The sequence below is a fragment of the Pestalotiopsis fici genome, assembly GCF_000516985.1.
Source record: "Pestalotiopsis fici W106-1 unplaced genomic scaffold PFICI_Scf_2, whole genome shotgun sequence".
Lineage (NCBI taxonomy): Eukaryota > Fungi > Ascomycota > Sordariomycetes > Amphisphaeriales > Sporocadaceae > Pestalotiopsis > Pestalotiopsis fici.
Genome location: NW_006917092.1, coordinates 2,630,156 through 2,646,080, shown reverse-complemented (window position 1 = coordinate 2,646,080; position 15,925 = coordinate 2,630,156). Strand labels below are relative to the sequence as shown.

Below are 15,925 nucleotides of genomic sequence, written 5' to 3'. Positions count from 1 at the left end.
TAAATTAAATAATTACGTTTTGCAGCTTTAAATTTTAGCTTATTAGGGAGCCCGTTATAAACGTTATTTATTTAAACGTGGATTTAAAGGTTAATTTATCGCTTATAAAGTTAACGTTAACGTGGATATGTAGTTTTAGTTTTTTATATTTAATATAGCGATAAAATCGAATGTATTTTATTTTTTTTATGCGGGTGCCTTAAAGGTATTATAGCATTTTATTTAAATGCTTAATATAATTAGGGGACGGGTTATTTATAAAGCGCGTTTATATTTTATTAGCGTATATTATATTTACGCGTAATTTAATTATAATATAATTCGTTTTCCCGAGCTTTTTAAAGTATTAATTTTTGGATTCCTAATTAACGTAGCCTTTAAATTTATAGGTTATTGCTATTAATCCCGGATTAATAGGAGTAGCAGCATTTTTAATATTTTAGCATCCGAGTTTTTTAAGTATTTAATTTAGATATTTATTTTATAATAATATAATATTATTATTTTCCTTTTAGATAATGCGTATTTTTAAATATTATTTAGCGGCATTTAGGTATTATAATTTTAGCTATTTATTTAGCTATTAAACTAATTTTTCGATAGCTTTAATATTTATATATATAATTATAAAATCGTTTATATAAAAGGTTAATACCGTTTTATTAGCCTTATTTTAATAAATAGCATTATCGGTTTTTAGTCTTATAAAGCCTAGTTTTTTTAGTTCCTCCCTGATTTTTTATTATTATTCGAAGCTATTTTGCTTTAAGCCGTATAAAGGGCGTAATAGCCTAATTATACTACTAAGAGTATAATTATATTATTATGCAATATTAGGGTGTTAAAATATAAATTTATTTAGGTATAAGAATTAGCGTATATAGATTTTTTTATTAAGCCGGCCTAATAAATAGGTTATAATAAAGTCGATTTAAAAGATCTTTTAGCTTTTGATTATAGTTATCGCGATTAAAACGCGGATATTTGTTTATTTAGTTATATTAGCGAAAAATTTTTTATAGTTAATTCCGAGGGTTTAAATAAAGCCCTAAGCTATAAGGCGTGCTTTTTATTTATTTATATTACCGGTAGAATTATATTTGGTTTTATATACCTATTTAGATTTAATTAGTGGCTTTTGCTTTAATTTAAAATTATTATAATCGAGGAATTCGAACGTTCCTTTTTTAAATAGCTTAATAATTTTTTTTGCTATAGCTTATTATTAATTAGGCTATTTTTGTGTATTTTTTGCCTAATTAATTAATAATAAATTAGGGTTATATTTAATAACTAGTATTAGGTGTTCGTCCTGCATTTATTTAAATAAGTTATTATTAATTAATAGTGGATAGTTATGCAAGCCTTTATTTAGCGTAATTAATAGCGCGCTTTTAAAGCTCGGATCTTTTTTATCGTCTTAATTATAGTCCCGTAAACTAATTAAAGCGTGGTAATTGTTTTTTGTGGTTATATTTATATATACGTAGGCATATTTATTTAAGCCTTAACGTGTTATAATATAGTTATAACTACCATTTGTATATGTTATAATATATTTAATTATGCTTTGCCGTATGGCTGTTTGCATTTAAGGGAAGCCGGCTTTAAATCGCCGCGCCTTTTATCCTTATTTTTTAGCTATATTCGGATTACGAGGCTTTATATAATAAATTAGCTTTAAAGTTTTATATCGCAGCTTGTTTTAAACGTGTTGCGGGAGTGATCTAATTATTTTTGACGGATCGGGCTAATTAGCGCTTTTATTAAGGTTTTTATAAAATATAATATAAGGAATTGTAATAAAGCGTGCTATATTTAATATATATATTTTGTATAGGTGTTCCTTAGCGTAACCTATAAGCATGCCTTTTAGCGCCTTTATTTATAATTTTTTAGCTTATACCCTGTTTTCCTTTAAGATGTGTATAAAAATACGCGATTTAAGGATCCTAAAATGCCTAATTAATAGGCGATTAAGTGCATTTTATAGCCAGAAGTTATTTTTTTAGCGTTGTTAAGGAGTAATTGGTTTTTTTTTAGTAGGTGTTATACGGTTTAAAACGATAACCTATGCTTTGCAGATTTTATCTTAAAATACCGTAAAAATATTTATTTAAATATAAATAGCGCGCGTATTGTTTTATAATATCCCGATCGCGCGTTTAGCGGCACCGTTCTGGTATTAGTTATTTAGTATTAATATAATTAATTCGATGCCTTTTTATTATGCGTAGTTATTAAAGAAGCCGCTGTTAAAGTTATTAGTTTTATTAATGCGAATTGCTTTAATTCGGCGCTTTTTTTTTTTGAGCTCGTATTGTAATTAAGCGATATATTTAAGGAAATCGTTTTATAAAATCTTTTTAGATAGAATATCGATAAAATATAATTTTATGGTTTTGCGGTATTTAATTAGTGTAAAATAACGATTATTATTTAAATTAACGGGTTTAATTTCTTTAATATTAGCTTATAATAAGGTCGCTGCAAAATTTGCGCGAATACGCACTAGATCTGCTAAATCGATTTAAATGCTTTTGGCTTTATCGCACGTATCGTATATTAATGTAGGAATGCTATTTAGATTTAAATTAATGCCTTTAGTGGCTTTAATCGTTTTAATTAGCCGTTTTTTATTTGGATGGCTTAGTCGACGATGCTATAAAATCGTTTATTTAATTAACGGCTTCGTTAATCCGTTTAATGCCATTAAAGCTTATATATAAAATAGTTTTTTTGCCTATATAGCTATAAAAACCACCTTTTTTTAGTTATATTAATAATAGTTAATACCTTGTTGTTAGGCGTTTTAATAAAATTATTATAAATTTTAAATCTAGCTTTATATAGCTTATTATTAAAAATTACTTTTAATAAAAAGTTTTTAACGTAATAATATTTTTTAAGCGTTAATTCCCGGCGCTCGCCTTTAAAACCGCGCTATATAGTTAATATTTGGCCGTATTTTATTGGATATATTATACCGTTCTTAATTATAATAGGTAACCGATTGTGTTTATTTAGTTTAATAATTGATTTAGCGATAAAATTAGCTTTATCGTTCGTAATATAAATATTAGCGCCTATATTTAATAGCTATCGTTTGCGTAAATCTAGCGCTTAAATAGCTATTAAAATAGGGAAACTATAGTGGTTCGTCCTATTTTATATATGCGGATCGTATTGCTTAGCAGGTTTATAATGCCTGCTATTAAGCGTAGCTTATAATTATTTAATTACGCCGGGAACGACCCGCGTATAGTAATTATAAGCTGTTTTTTGTTTTTTTTAATTTTTATTTTAATTAGAGAGTTTTATAATTTTGGCGCTTTTAAATTAATAAAGGGAATTATTATTTGTTATAATTAATAGTGACTGCTAGGAGCCCCGGAGTGCGCTTATAGACGCGCTTCCCCGGCTTTGGTTACGACCCGTATTACGCCTACGGTAATTGCCTTTATTTACGCTTAATCGCATAATTGCGTTTAATTACGTAAATAACTGTGTTAATTGCGTAAAATTAAAATTTTATTCGTTTATAGTTTTTTTATCGCGTTTTTTGGATTTATAGTTAATTCGCTAATAACCCTTTTTGCCGTAATATTAATATTTGCTGTTAATTTAACCGTTGCTATTGGTAAATAATAAATTGGCGTTATTTTTATTATTAATTGTTATTTTGTTTATAAATTTAGTTATAAAGGATTGCTAAAGTTATATAAGTCCTAATATAACGCCTTTTAGGAGGATAGCTAATTAATTTTTTTTTCGTTTTATTTATTTTAAAGCCTTGTTTTTAGTGGCTCCTAAATATAACTGGATTTGACTATTTAAAGTAAGGCGTTGATTATTAGCGTTATGGCTTTTTTATATATAGTGATTTTATTTGGTATTAAATTTGGCTGGGTTTTTGTTATTATAATCGAATTTATATAATTTCCTTAATAGTTTTTGCCTTTTTTCGATAGTAATAAAGTTAAATTAACGGCGGAAAGCATTTTTTATTTTTATGCCTATTAAATAATGTTTTATAATTATTAATGGCGTTTTATTATTAATTATAGCCAAAATTGCAGTAATAATAAGCTTTTTATTTAAAGGGTAAATAAGGGTTTTTGCGATTTATTTAGCGGCTTATTTATTAAATTTAAATAGTACTATATAAGCGCGATAATTAAAGGTTCCTGCTAAGAATTTTAATTTGTCGATTTTAAACTTAAAATCTTTTAAGCGAAGAATTAATATAATTAAAGCTTGCTTTAGTGTGCTATAGCTAATTATATTAGCGGCTGCTTGCCTTATATTTTTAGCTATGGCTTCCGTAGCACCCGCTATAATTATATGCTTTATAGTGCTTTAGCCAGCTTTATTAGCGATCGCCTAAGCAGCTATTATAGCGCTTTAATTACCTTTAGTTAAAGTGCCTTGGCTAGTAATATAGGGTTTTAGGTAACCTTTAATGCTAGGTGCTATATTATAATAAAAGAAGCTATTCGTAATATTTTTTATATTAATTATAGTGCTATTATATAGGAAATTAATAAGGATTTAGTGTATTTAGTATAAATAAACGGATCTGGCTATATAGGTTTAGTTAAATAAAGTGCATAAGATTTAATTGCCTTTTATAGCCTACCGGAAATAGCCGTTAAGCCGGAGGTCCCGGGGTCTGATGCTTTTATCCGTCAAAACGAGAGTTGTACCCATTACTTTAGTTAAAGTCAACTTTCCACACAGAGAGGGTGGGCGGGCATATGCAGCTCTTGCTGTGGACCTTTTAACTGATAACGTGCGTTGACCAATGTTGGCGGGGTCAAGAATAAGTGCCTATGTACATACCAGAAACGCGCCTTCATGTACCTGGTTAGAATTGTCGGATTTACGCAACATTTTGCATAGTCGACTTATTGCGTGTTCTACTAAATTGGTTCTCGGCATGTCATCCACTCGTATAGGTAAAAGATGAAAGGTGCTTGTAAAAGTGATTAGACTGATTCTACAGACGCTGAGTTGTTCCTATTATGAATATATTCGCCCGTAACGTGTACTTCAGGGTTCATCAGCTTAGCTAGCTATGTACCTTAGCTAGGTACCTAATGTAGCTCTTGGATGATCCGTGCACCGGAGCTCCAGTTCACCGATGCAGTGCTCAAGGCGCGCGACTCTGGTCAGCTCGTGATTGCTGTCAAATGACGACAATCCAACCGGGTTCCCAGATACAGTCCAGGCTACATTACCCAGGTAGATGATTCTAGACCACGACCTCTTTCACTGTCACGTCGCAACCTTTCATGAATATAGACTCTCCGAGCAAATAATCGCAACTCTCCCAGTCTCGCATTTGTACCATGGACCGAAAGCCTTGAAATGGATCCGTTTTCTTTCGTGACCTCCGAGTCGCTGGACTACCCGCTGAGTGTTCGCATGTAAGCTTGTATCGACTTGTCAGGCATCTTGCTGTTGGCCCAGTCGTGCTGACCAGAAGCGTTTTGATGATAGAATCAATCTTGAAGGCGAAGAGGCACCTCCGAAGCCCTCCGAACTCTTTCGAAGACCCGACCTAAGATACATCGGATCCAATACGAGGTGCGCAACGCCAGATTAGACTACACCTGGGGGCCAGTCATAGATCGCTAACTTTCCCTCCCCCACACGACAGTACACACTCCGATCTATATGTGACAGTCCAAGTCTGGGCGGGCTCCAAACCTCTGACGGTTCCTGTTCAGACATCCTACAAGTCATTCAAGAACGAGAGAAGGTGCAGGACCTCTAGCTCCAACTCAGGATACAGAGGCTAATCAGTGCTGTAGCTGGAACGAGTGGCTCGACATCCCGATTCCGTATAGATCTCTCCCGCTCAACTCGCGACTAGCAATCACGATATGGGACGTTTCGCCGACTGGGGGGAAGCAAGCACAGGGTCATGCCGTCCCCTTTGGCGGTACAACATTACCCTTATTCGACAAGGATAGTCAGGTGCAAAAGGGACGTTTGAAATGCCAGATACATAGACATCGACTTGCCGATGGTCACGATGGCACAACCACACCATGGTTGCCAGCACAACAGCGAGCTGGGGCAAGACAAGCGGCCACTACTCTGGACAAGGAAGCCGAAGAGCTCGAGCGCATGGATCGCTTGTTTAAAAAGTACGAGATGAACGAGATCCCCAAGGTTGAATGGCTCGACCAAATGGTTTGGCGATTATCAGAGAAACGCGGTGCGGCTGCCACGAGAAATTCTATCAAATCTCTGCAGAGGCAAACGAACAGCCAGCTGGGAACTGGCAATAAGCAGCAGAACAACAGTACTGACTCAAATGGGCACGACCTCTCATCGAATCCGTCCAAATTCACCCTTACGGTCGAACTGCCAAGATTCGACTTCCCAATCGTCTTTACTGATCACGAGTACCCACCACCACCGATTTCGTCTGTCCAGCATTTATCTGCTTCGCAGTCCCACATGGACCTCAAGCCACCCCCAGAGGTTCAGTTCGGGCCAGGCATCAATGGACCCGACGATGGGGGCCACCGCGTTGTTCGCATATACGATCCAGAAGTTGCGGCGCGGGACAATCCTGCAGAGGCCAAACACAGGCGCCTTGTTCGTAGCCAGCATCGCCACGGGACTTTAGATAAGGACCTAAAACCCAACGCCAAGGTTCGGGACGAGCTGAATGTGATAATGGCATATTCACCCACCCATAGCCTGACGCCAGAGGAGAAGGACCTTGTGTGGAAGTTTCGGTACCATTTGACCAAGGACAAGCGTGCGCTCACCAAATTTGTCAAATCAGTCAACTGGCAAGACCAGAGCGAATCAAAGCAAGCCATCCAAGTCATGAGCAAATGGATCGAAATCGACGTGGACGATGCCTTGGAACTTCTCGGACCAACGTTTGATGCTTCCGCCGTCCGCGCTTACTCGGTCGACCGTCTGAGAAAGGCCGATGACCATGAGTTACTACTATATCTACTGCAACTTGTACAAGCTCTTAAGTTCGAGCATGTGCCTACGAATACGGACGAGCCGGCTCTTGATACATCCTCATTGGCGTCGTTCTTAATCTCGAGGGCAGTTGAGAACTTCACACTAGCTACCTATTTCTATTGGTACCTTGTCGTGGAGTACGACGACAAGAGTCCTGAGCAAGGTCAAGAAGTGCGGACAATGTATGCCAAAGTCTTGCATGATTTCATGGTTGAGCTCGAGGCTAGACCTGGCGGTACTGACACCCGGAAAACCTTGCTCCAACAGGCTGAGCTTATAACTGTTTTGTCTAAAATTTCAGGCGAAATCAAGACATCGTCCGAGACCACTTCACGGAAAGTCGATAAAGTCAAGGCTTTCTTGGCAGATCCCAAGAACGAATTACTTGTTATTGACCCTCCTGTCCCACTTCCGTTGGATCCTTCAGTGCTGGTCACAGGTGTCGTCCCTGACGAGACTCGTGTCTTCAAGTCATCACTGTCTCCCATCATGGTGACATTCAAGACCGCTGCTGGTGGCAAATATCCCATGCTTTTCAAGACTGGTGATGACCTGAGGCAGGATCAGCTGGTGATTCAAATCATCACATTGATGGATCAATTGCTCCAGAAAGAGAATCTGGATTTGAAGTTATCACCATACAAGATCCTAGCCACCAGTACGACTGCTGGTGCATCGCAATTTGTGCCATCACAGACGTTTGCTGCAATCTCATCGAAGTACGGCAACAATCCAGCGCTTGCATATTTGAAGCAGCACAACCCTGATCCACGAGCGTACCAAGGTGTAAGAAAAGAGACACTCGAAACCTTTGTAAAATCCTGCGCCGGCTATTGCGTAATCACATATATACTTGGCGTGGGCGACCGGCATCTGGAAAACCTGCTACTAGCACCGGACGGCCACTTCTTTCACGCAGATTTCGGCTTCATCCTGGGACGTGATCCCAAGCCTTTTGCACCCGCGCTGAAATTGAGCAAAGAAATGGTGGATGCCATGGGTGGCTTTAGTCCCCCTAGTGAACTGTATCTGCAATTCAAGCAGTATTGCTTCCTTGCATTCACGGCCCTGCGGAAATCATCAAATCTGATATTGAATCTGTTTAGTCTCATGGTCCATGCCAACATACCTGACATCAAGATCGAGCCCGATAAGGCAGTCTTCAAGGTCAAGGAAAGATTTCATCTCGATCTCAAGGAGGAAGATGCGCTCCGACTTCTCGAGTCAATCATGGAGGACAGTTTGACTGGCTTCATGCCTGTCATGATCGATCGACTACACGCTTTCACGCAAGCACTGAGGACATAAATATTCCATCGTCCTGAGACTGGACGCATTTGCAACGCTGATGCATATAATGTAATGAATAAGATATTATGGACCAATTCTTCGGTGAATTACTCTTATGAGTAAGCTATGCGTCTTTCATTGTCTCAAATCGCGCGGTCAAAGGTGGTAGGTGACACAAAACTCGCTCTTGGTAAGTAATCCGGTCTTCTGTCTCATGAAGATTCAATGTTGCAGTGATGGACAGTCCTAAACACTCGGCCTGGTTCTTCGTTGATCCAGTCAAGTTCCTTAAAAGTGCTCATCTGACTACGAAGTTACAGCTGCAGGCTCCAAGTAGCGTCCGGCCGTTCATGAGCAGTCACGGTAAAAACCACCACGAGACATCCAAAACCATCCAGCTCTGGTGCTGTCGAAAGCTGCCGACAAGATGTCTTCACCTAGTAGAGCTAGTATAGAGTTGCCTCGGTGTCTTGATACGTGGTCAACGCTGCTTTTGTATGAATTCCAGCAAATGATGGACTCAGCTGTGAAACATTATAGCCACTCTTACATGATAGTGCAACGACGAATTGTTACCCAGCAAATCCCCGGACTGTATGACCTCGAGGTGGGAGGAGTTGCATTAGTCTACCAAGCGCGTCATTTTAGGTCACTTGGGATGCTTTGCTGCGGGATGGAGTTTGGGGGGTTCAACAAAACGACGAGACGTCAGTGGTGCCAACGTATCGGGTGCTCTACACCCTCTTTCGGGCACGCTTCCTAATCTCTCCCCTCCATCAGCTTGATGTGACCGGCATGATGCCACGGCAAACTCGACAACCTATGAGATCTACAGGGAACATAGCGACCATCTCTATTTCCAGAAATGAGATGGCCACCTTTTCAAGTCCAAGTAGCGAAAGAGAAGAAAGGAAAAGGAGTTAATGAAGTAAACTAGACTGCACGAGGAACGGCAGTTCCCATACTACGCGTCATTGAAGCATCTCGGCGGCACGGCGTGAACATCTATTCATGGGGGAGGATCTCGTACAACTCAACATTCTCATATTGCAGATTTCATGCATCTCCTTCTTTCCCGTCTTACAGTACTAGGAGCAAAGAGATAACTCGGGGGGAGGCGAACCGTCCCTCAGTCTAGATCAAGGCATGTCGTTTCCAGGTCGCCGACCACTGCCCCGGCCGCCGCGGATGATAAGCCGGGACAGAGCGCGCACCGCAGGTTCTCTGGGAACAAAAGAAAAGAGAGGGAGAGAGCATAAAAAAAAAAAGAGCATGTAGCCAAGAAGGCATTGTGCATCCCGTCATATGCATGGTGGATGGACAGCCGATTTGCAGACCATTACCCCATTCTCTAACCCAGCACGACTCATTCCCTCTCTCGTCAGCAATAATACTACGTAGAAATATACAAGTGCATGCATAGGGGAGAAAGAGACAAGAGAGGGAATGGGGCAGCCCGGTCTGTCGATCATTCTCTTTCCGCAAGCTGCCCTGCAAGCCACAAAAAAAAGAAACCCCCCTTGGGTGACACGAGGTGATGCGTTCAACGCATGTGGGTAGATGTGGTACCGATTCGAGGGACAAGCAGTAGGCACGACAAGGCAGAAGAACCATTTCGTGTTGTGGGCCAAAGAAGAAAAGAGGCAAAGAGGCAGATCCTCGTTCCCCCTACACAACGTGGGACTAACCTAGAGGGTTTTAGGAATTAAACTTTACTATTGAGTGTGGAAACTATGTCAAGGTCTGTATATACTGGGTACTGGATATTTGGGCACTCGGTACCGGGAGAGAGTTTAGTAGGGTATGTTCTGATGGCTGGGCTTGTTTGCTGACTGGCTGCTTGCTTGCTGCAAATACCATGTATACGTATTCGTAGGTAGCACGCAGATCACTGACGCAAGTGTTGGCCCAATCATCAAGACCATGATCGACCGTCAACGGGCGGAAGTGGGGAATCATATTACCCATAATTCTTTCTGGACTCCGCTGATGAGAAGAGAGAGAGAGAGAAGTCCTCTTCCCAACCCACCCCCCGACAGCCCGCCAGGCTCACCGGCGGCGGTCCGTGAGCAGCAAGCAAGAGGGTTCAAAAAAGGACGATTGGGGGTTACATCCATGTCAGACCGGGGGGGTTAATACTGGAGGGTCTGACAGTTCGGAAAATGGGGGTTTTTTTGGTGGTCATTGGCTTGTCACCTACCATACAGTGATACATGGTACTCAAGATACTGCAGACGGTACCTACATGCCATACACTTCAATCAAAAAGGACATGCGGATTCTAACAGTAGTTTTGGTCTGACAAGCGGGTCTCTCTCTTGAACCTCCCTAAGCGGACATCGAACGACTCAAGAGCCATTTTATGGACCACATCTTGCCACATTTTCCCACCCCCAAGAGCAAGAACTGGTCGATCGTCAAGAGGTTCGTTCTGGACTTATGATCGCCCAAGCGGCTCCCCAACGGGAGATGGGATTGGAGTACTAGAGAAGGAGAGAGGGGCGTCGATCGGTTCACTCCACCATATTATGGCAGGGTCAGATAACTTTGATAATATCATGATATTGCTAACCACGTACTACCTATACGTTGTGCTACGTTGCAAATCTCTACGTAGGCAGATTTTGACTCATCCGATACTAGACCGAGTATTGATGCCCAGCAGTCCGTGAACCATCCCAATTCCGATTCTCACGGCATCACGATGGAGTGAAAAAGTAATCAGCTGGGTTGCGTTTGTGAGAAATGATGCCTGCGCGATGCATACACAGTACGCGTCTGACTCGCATCCGTTTTTTTAGCTTGACCAGGAGTAAAATGCCTTTACTTATCCGCACGGCCTTGTGAACTCTAAACATTGGCTCAGCCTGACCGAAAGATATCTGGTTCTGTGTTTGTGGATATGAGATGATCACGATGACAAGTTCCTGATACCTCGAATAGATGACGAAATAAGCGACTTTAACCTGTTTCTACAATATCATGCAACATGTTGGGAACGACATGGAATTGAAACATGGGATATTCTGGTGTCCTTGGACCTGTCATTCGTCTCGCTTGACCGTAATAAGAGCACCTGTTCTTGAAAAGGTTACTGTACAACTCGTTTGAAGGCTCAAAAGACATGAACTGTAGATAGACTCCTTCAAGCTGAGCCAATATATCAAGTTTCGTTTCAACAGAATACCGTTACCTTTGGAGACTGGTGTGAAACTTAAGAAACGAATGATATTCAAATTGAAATTGAACACGGACGAAACTCCTAGATGTGACTTGAGAATAGCATTTCACTACTCCTCCCAATTTTGCTGTAGTGATTCCATAAACAGGAAAGGGACTGCAGAGCTCTATGTAACATGCTGGTCACAATTGAAGTGAATTGCTAATTGATAATTCGATGGCATGGTGTGGCCAATATCTCAAAAGCCATCATATGAGAAAAATGTACAATTGACGCGAAGATCACGATACTAAAGTTATCCGTCAAGAAGAAGAAAAGAAGAGGAAGATGAAAAGGCAATTTCGCCGAGCATGAACCGCTCGTATCCTTTCAAACATGGATTTTTCCCGATACTATCTCAGTGGTCTTTCAACTGACAAATGCCAAAATATCCTCTCGTTGCACCATTCCCAGCATCATAGATAAGCATCGCACCTATGCTCTTGATTGGAGGGCTGCAGTCCTGGTGGTAGTAGTAGGTATATCCACCAATGTGACGAGTTCTCGAACGATGGTGAACAGACATTACACAAGCCTCAATATATGACTACGTATTGTATAGACCACATGTGCATCGGCATATTGATAGATGAGTCAAATTCGGTGTCACAGCCTATATACGGCAGATTGTGTCCGATGCGAGACAAGATTACCAAAAGTGACACGAGATACACTGCCGCAAATGTGGTCCTCAGTATTGATTGTATTTGCTTGTTCTACACGTGCGTTGATGCCTTTTTTTTTCTTTTTGCTATTTTGCTTTTTTTCCCACCATGGCGCCAATTCCGCTCCTAACCCCCCGAAACGTCTTTTTCCGTATCTCGAACGGATAAGGAACCCTAGGGGCCCGAGTGCCAGGTAAAATAACTGGGGACCGGGGGTGGGAGATTTTGAATAGAACCAAAAAGACCTTACCGATTGGTAGGGATCCGGTTCACGTTATCTCACAATGTGGAGAGACAAGAGGTAGGCTGGTAGGGAGGGAAAAGAAGAGAAAAAAAAAAAAAAAGAGCCTTGTCAACCTGCATACACATATGTACGTACTACGGTACCCAGCAAAGGCCGACGACGACGACGCCTCCCCCCCTCCCCTCCCACTTTGAAAGAAAGCAATACCGGCCATGTGGGCGGGCGGGCGGGCGAGCAAGGCTTCTGGCTTTTGCTTTCCGGTAATCCGCCTGCATGGGGAGGAGTTCAATATGCATGTTATGGCATGGCCCTCCTCAGAGATGCATGGCTCCGGCTGTCGATCATTGACAAAGCAGACAAAGAAAAACGAAAGGCAGAGACGAACAAGACAAAAGAAAAAGAGAGTTTCCTGGTAATACCTGGCCAGTGGAACCCCCCTGTCTGTCTGTCTGTCTGTCTCTGCCTGTATGGTCAAGTCTTTGTAAAGTTTTCTTTGCAGGTACGAGCATGGCATAGGTAAGAGGGCAAATCTTTTCAATTGTACCTTTGGTTTGCACCAGTAGAAGCAATCATTAGGTGAATAAAGGAATTTTGCCTAGTCGAGCTTAATTTCAGGTAAAATGTACAGTGATGCCTTTTTATCTGTCTTGTCGAGATGGAGGGAATACGCTATAGTACGGTCAGAGGAAACACTGCGGCACCTGCGGCACGCTCTTTCGAAATTCCCACTAATTAATGACTTGTATGTACTTTGTAGACACGTGGGAAAGCATGGGCTCGAGGTTCATTTTAGCTTTTATTTTCCAGCCGTCGGACGATTTTGCAGCAAGGGGGGGAAAAGAAAGCAATGTCTTTTCCCTGGCGCCTGGGTCAGGCTTTTGAAATTTCCCGTTGTGTATGAGTGGCTTGCATATAAGGATTAAAAGAAAAAGAGGTTCAATCTTGACAATGGGCGCTGATCTACGTATATTGATTTCCCACTCTAAAAGCAAAGGGCATCTCGAACCGACCATGCAGCGGCTGCGGGCTGGGAAAGGGAGGGAAGGGAACACGGCTGATCCACGACGGGATGCTTCCTCCAGAGAGCGATCAGCCACGTGAAACGGATTAGCTGCTGGGCGGCCGTTGAGAAAAGTCTGAATTGCAATACCATGTATTATGCGTGAGAGAAAGACGGACATGGTAAGATATTGAAATGAGATGTGAGAATACCAGGGGCTTGGCTTGCCCTGGCATGGATCGGCCAGAGAGCCCTGTCGGCTGTAATCATCGATCCTCTGCTCATTCGGGTAGCCACCTGTGTTGGACTCACTGTTTTGGGAAGTCTTCTCGCAGTGGCTTTTTGGCAATGTTGCTTTCTTTTCATGTCTTTTTTTCTTGCTCGCCCTCAATGCTACTCTAGTTCTCTTGCTGACCACATATCGAAATGTATAAACAAGAAAGAAACACGACATTGGCGTGCGGGTACACGGCAGCATCCCTCTTTGGGGCCTACCATGCCTGCTCCGACTGAACTGCCGCGACCCAGGAGAGCATGGGATAAAGCAGAGAAGCAACGTCGATCTCGGACGGCCAGGTCAGCCCACTGCGGAGAGCAAGCCCGGCAGCCGGGGAGGCCAATGCAGCAGCAACTGGCGGTCCTTGTGATGATAATGGAGAACGGGAATCTCGAAAGAGGACCAACTGGCAGACGCGCTTTCTCTTCTGATTCTGGTACACCGGCACAGCAGTGACAATACGTAGTTGTAGGTAGGTAGGTAGGCTGAAGGGCCACCAGGGGAGAGGGGGGAGGGATGGACATACATGGGTGGTATGACCGTTCTTGGGACGCAGCCCAGAGCACGCAAGGTGGGTTCTGGCTGGCCCTCTTCTCGTGGGTGGGTGGTGGTGGGGAGGGAACATCTTTCTGTCCCATTGCCGTGGGTTCACATCATCGCCCAGAACAGCATCATCACCGCGCTGGAAGGATCCGGAGCATGGGGCAATTGATCGTGATCTTCAATATTGGTTACCATCTGCGGAGCCAATCTGCAAGTGACAGTGCGCTACTGTACATACAACGTTCACACACATACATATGTACGGACCTGTGTGTGTGTAAAATAGTTAGTTGCATGTACGTACATGTGTGTGTGATGACAAGCAGGACAAGTCAAGAACCATCACCAAGGAAATTGAACCTAGGGCTGACACCATCTTCACACTTTGGGAAAGGAATTTCAGGTTCGAGGTTCGAGGCATGTCGGCCACAAGAGTTGGGAAAAGCAAAAAGACAGAGAGGCAGCGAACGGATCCGGAGCGAGCAATACTACTGCGGCTGCTGCGCCTTGCAGGTACAGCCTACATACTACGACCACTACTTTATCCCCTAAACTTTCGGTGATAGTAGTAGATGGAGTACCTCATCGAAAGATTTACTGATCGGCAGTGAGGATCTTCAGGTGACAGACCCCCGAGACTCCTCTATCTCGTAAAGCTTTCGGCAGGCTGTCGCCGAAGGGCTGGGATGCAAGGAGTAGGTACATGACGACGAAAGCCTCTTTGGACAAAATGGGGGCTACATGCTTGCCAGAGTGGTGGAGCGTAGGGAAAAGTGAGTACGTAGCATGTACTGTGTAGTCGATGGAACAAAACGGTTTGGACTACGGGCAAAGCAAGAATGATACTTGGCTGAATAACGATCAGCCAGAATTATACTTTGCAAGAAGGGGGTAGGGGACAAAAAAAGCCTCTTCTCTTTGCATCACAGGCAGAGTTGCATCAACTACGTATTTTCTGCTAAAAGGGCGGCAGTTACATAGTACAGTAAAGTGCCATACCACACGGCAATACACTACTGCAGCAGAACATATTTACCTTTTGCTGTCTGTATTTGTCCCCCCTGCTCTCTCTGCGGCATGTTGATGTCACTCAGGGCTGGGCAAGCCTCTTGAACTCATTGGCATTCTGGTCTGCGAGGTTACATCGCCAGTTTCCGTCAGATAACTTTGTCCCGTCTCGCCCGCGCTATCCCTGCTGCGAATCATGAGTGCACCAGGATCGCGGTCGAGGTTTTGGTGGGGAAAACCAGAGGAGAAAAAAGCAGGGCCAACATCTCATCTGGGTGTGGAAATGGATCCCAAGGACTTGGAAACGGAATTTGGAGGGTATTGAACCCGCGATCGAATAGCAGATGTCAGGTTGTGTGGGCGGGTGGGCAAGACAGGCAGGCAGGACGGCGGATGTTGGCTCCAGCAAATATTGACCTTGGGTCCACTGAAACGGCGAGAATCAAGAGTCATGTCATGTTCTTCTGAATATCTGTACTTGCCGTACTTTGCCCAGACAATTTGCTCAGGTGAGATTCCTAGGGCGCCATAAGCCGCGTGGATATCAGGGGCTGGGGGTTCAGAAAGGAATTAGAGCCGCCGCCTACACTGAGTCAAATGTTGGGTACTGGAGTGAAGTTTAGGTAGGCAAGGCGAAGCTTGAGGGCGAATTGTTACTGGTCGGAAACAGCAACTTCGA

The 15,925-nt window shown here is 42.4% G+C and overlaps 1 protein-coding gene across 1 annotated transcript; it reads left to right on the top strand.

Annotated features, from left to right (window-relative positions):
• Nucleotides 1–5,370: 5,370 nt before the first annotated feature.
• Nucleotides 5,371–8,307, top strand: PFICI_02998 (uncharacterized protein; the record flags this gene model as incomplete). The annotated part of the gene is made up of 4 exons (XM_007831579.1): nucleotides 5,371–5,429; nucleotides 5,503–5,589; nucleotides 5,663–5,764; nucleotides 5,817–8,307. 4 exons carry the CDS (start codon nucleotides 5,371–5,373, stop codon nucleotides 8,305–8,307), a joined length of 2,739 nt encoding a protein of 912 aa, XP_007829770.1.
• Between the last annotated feature and the right edge of the window lie 7,618 nt (nucleotides 8,308–15,925).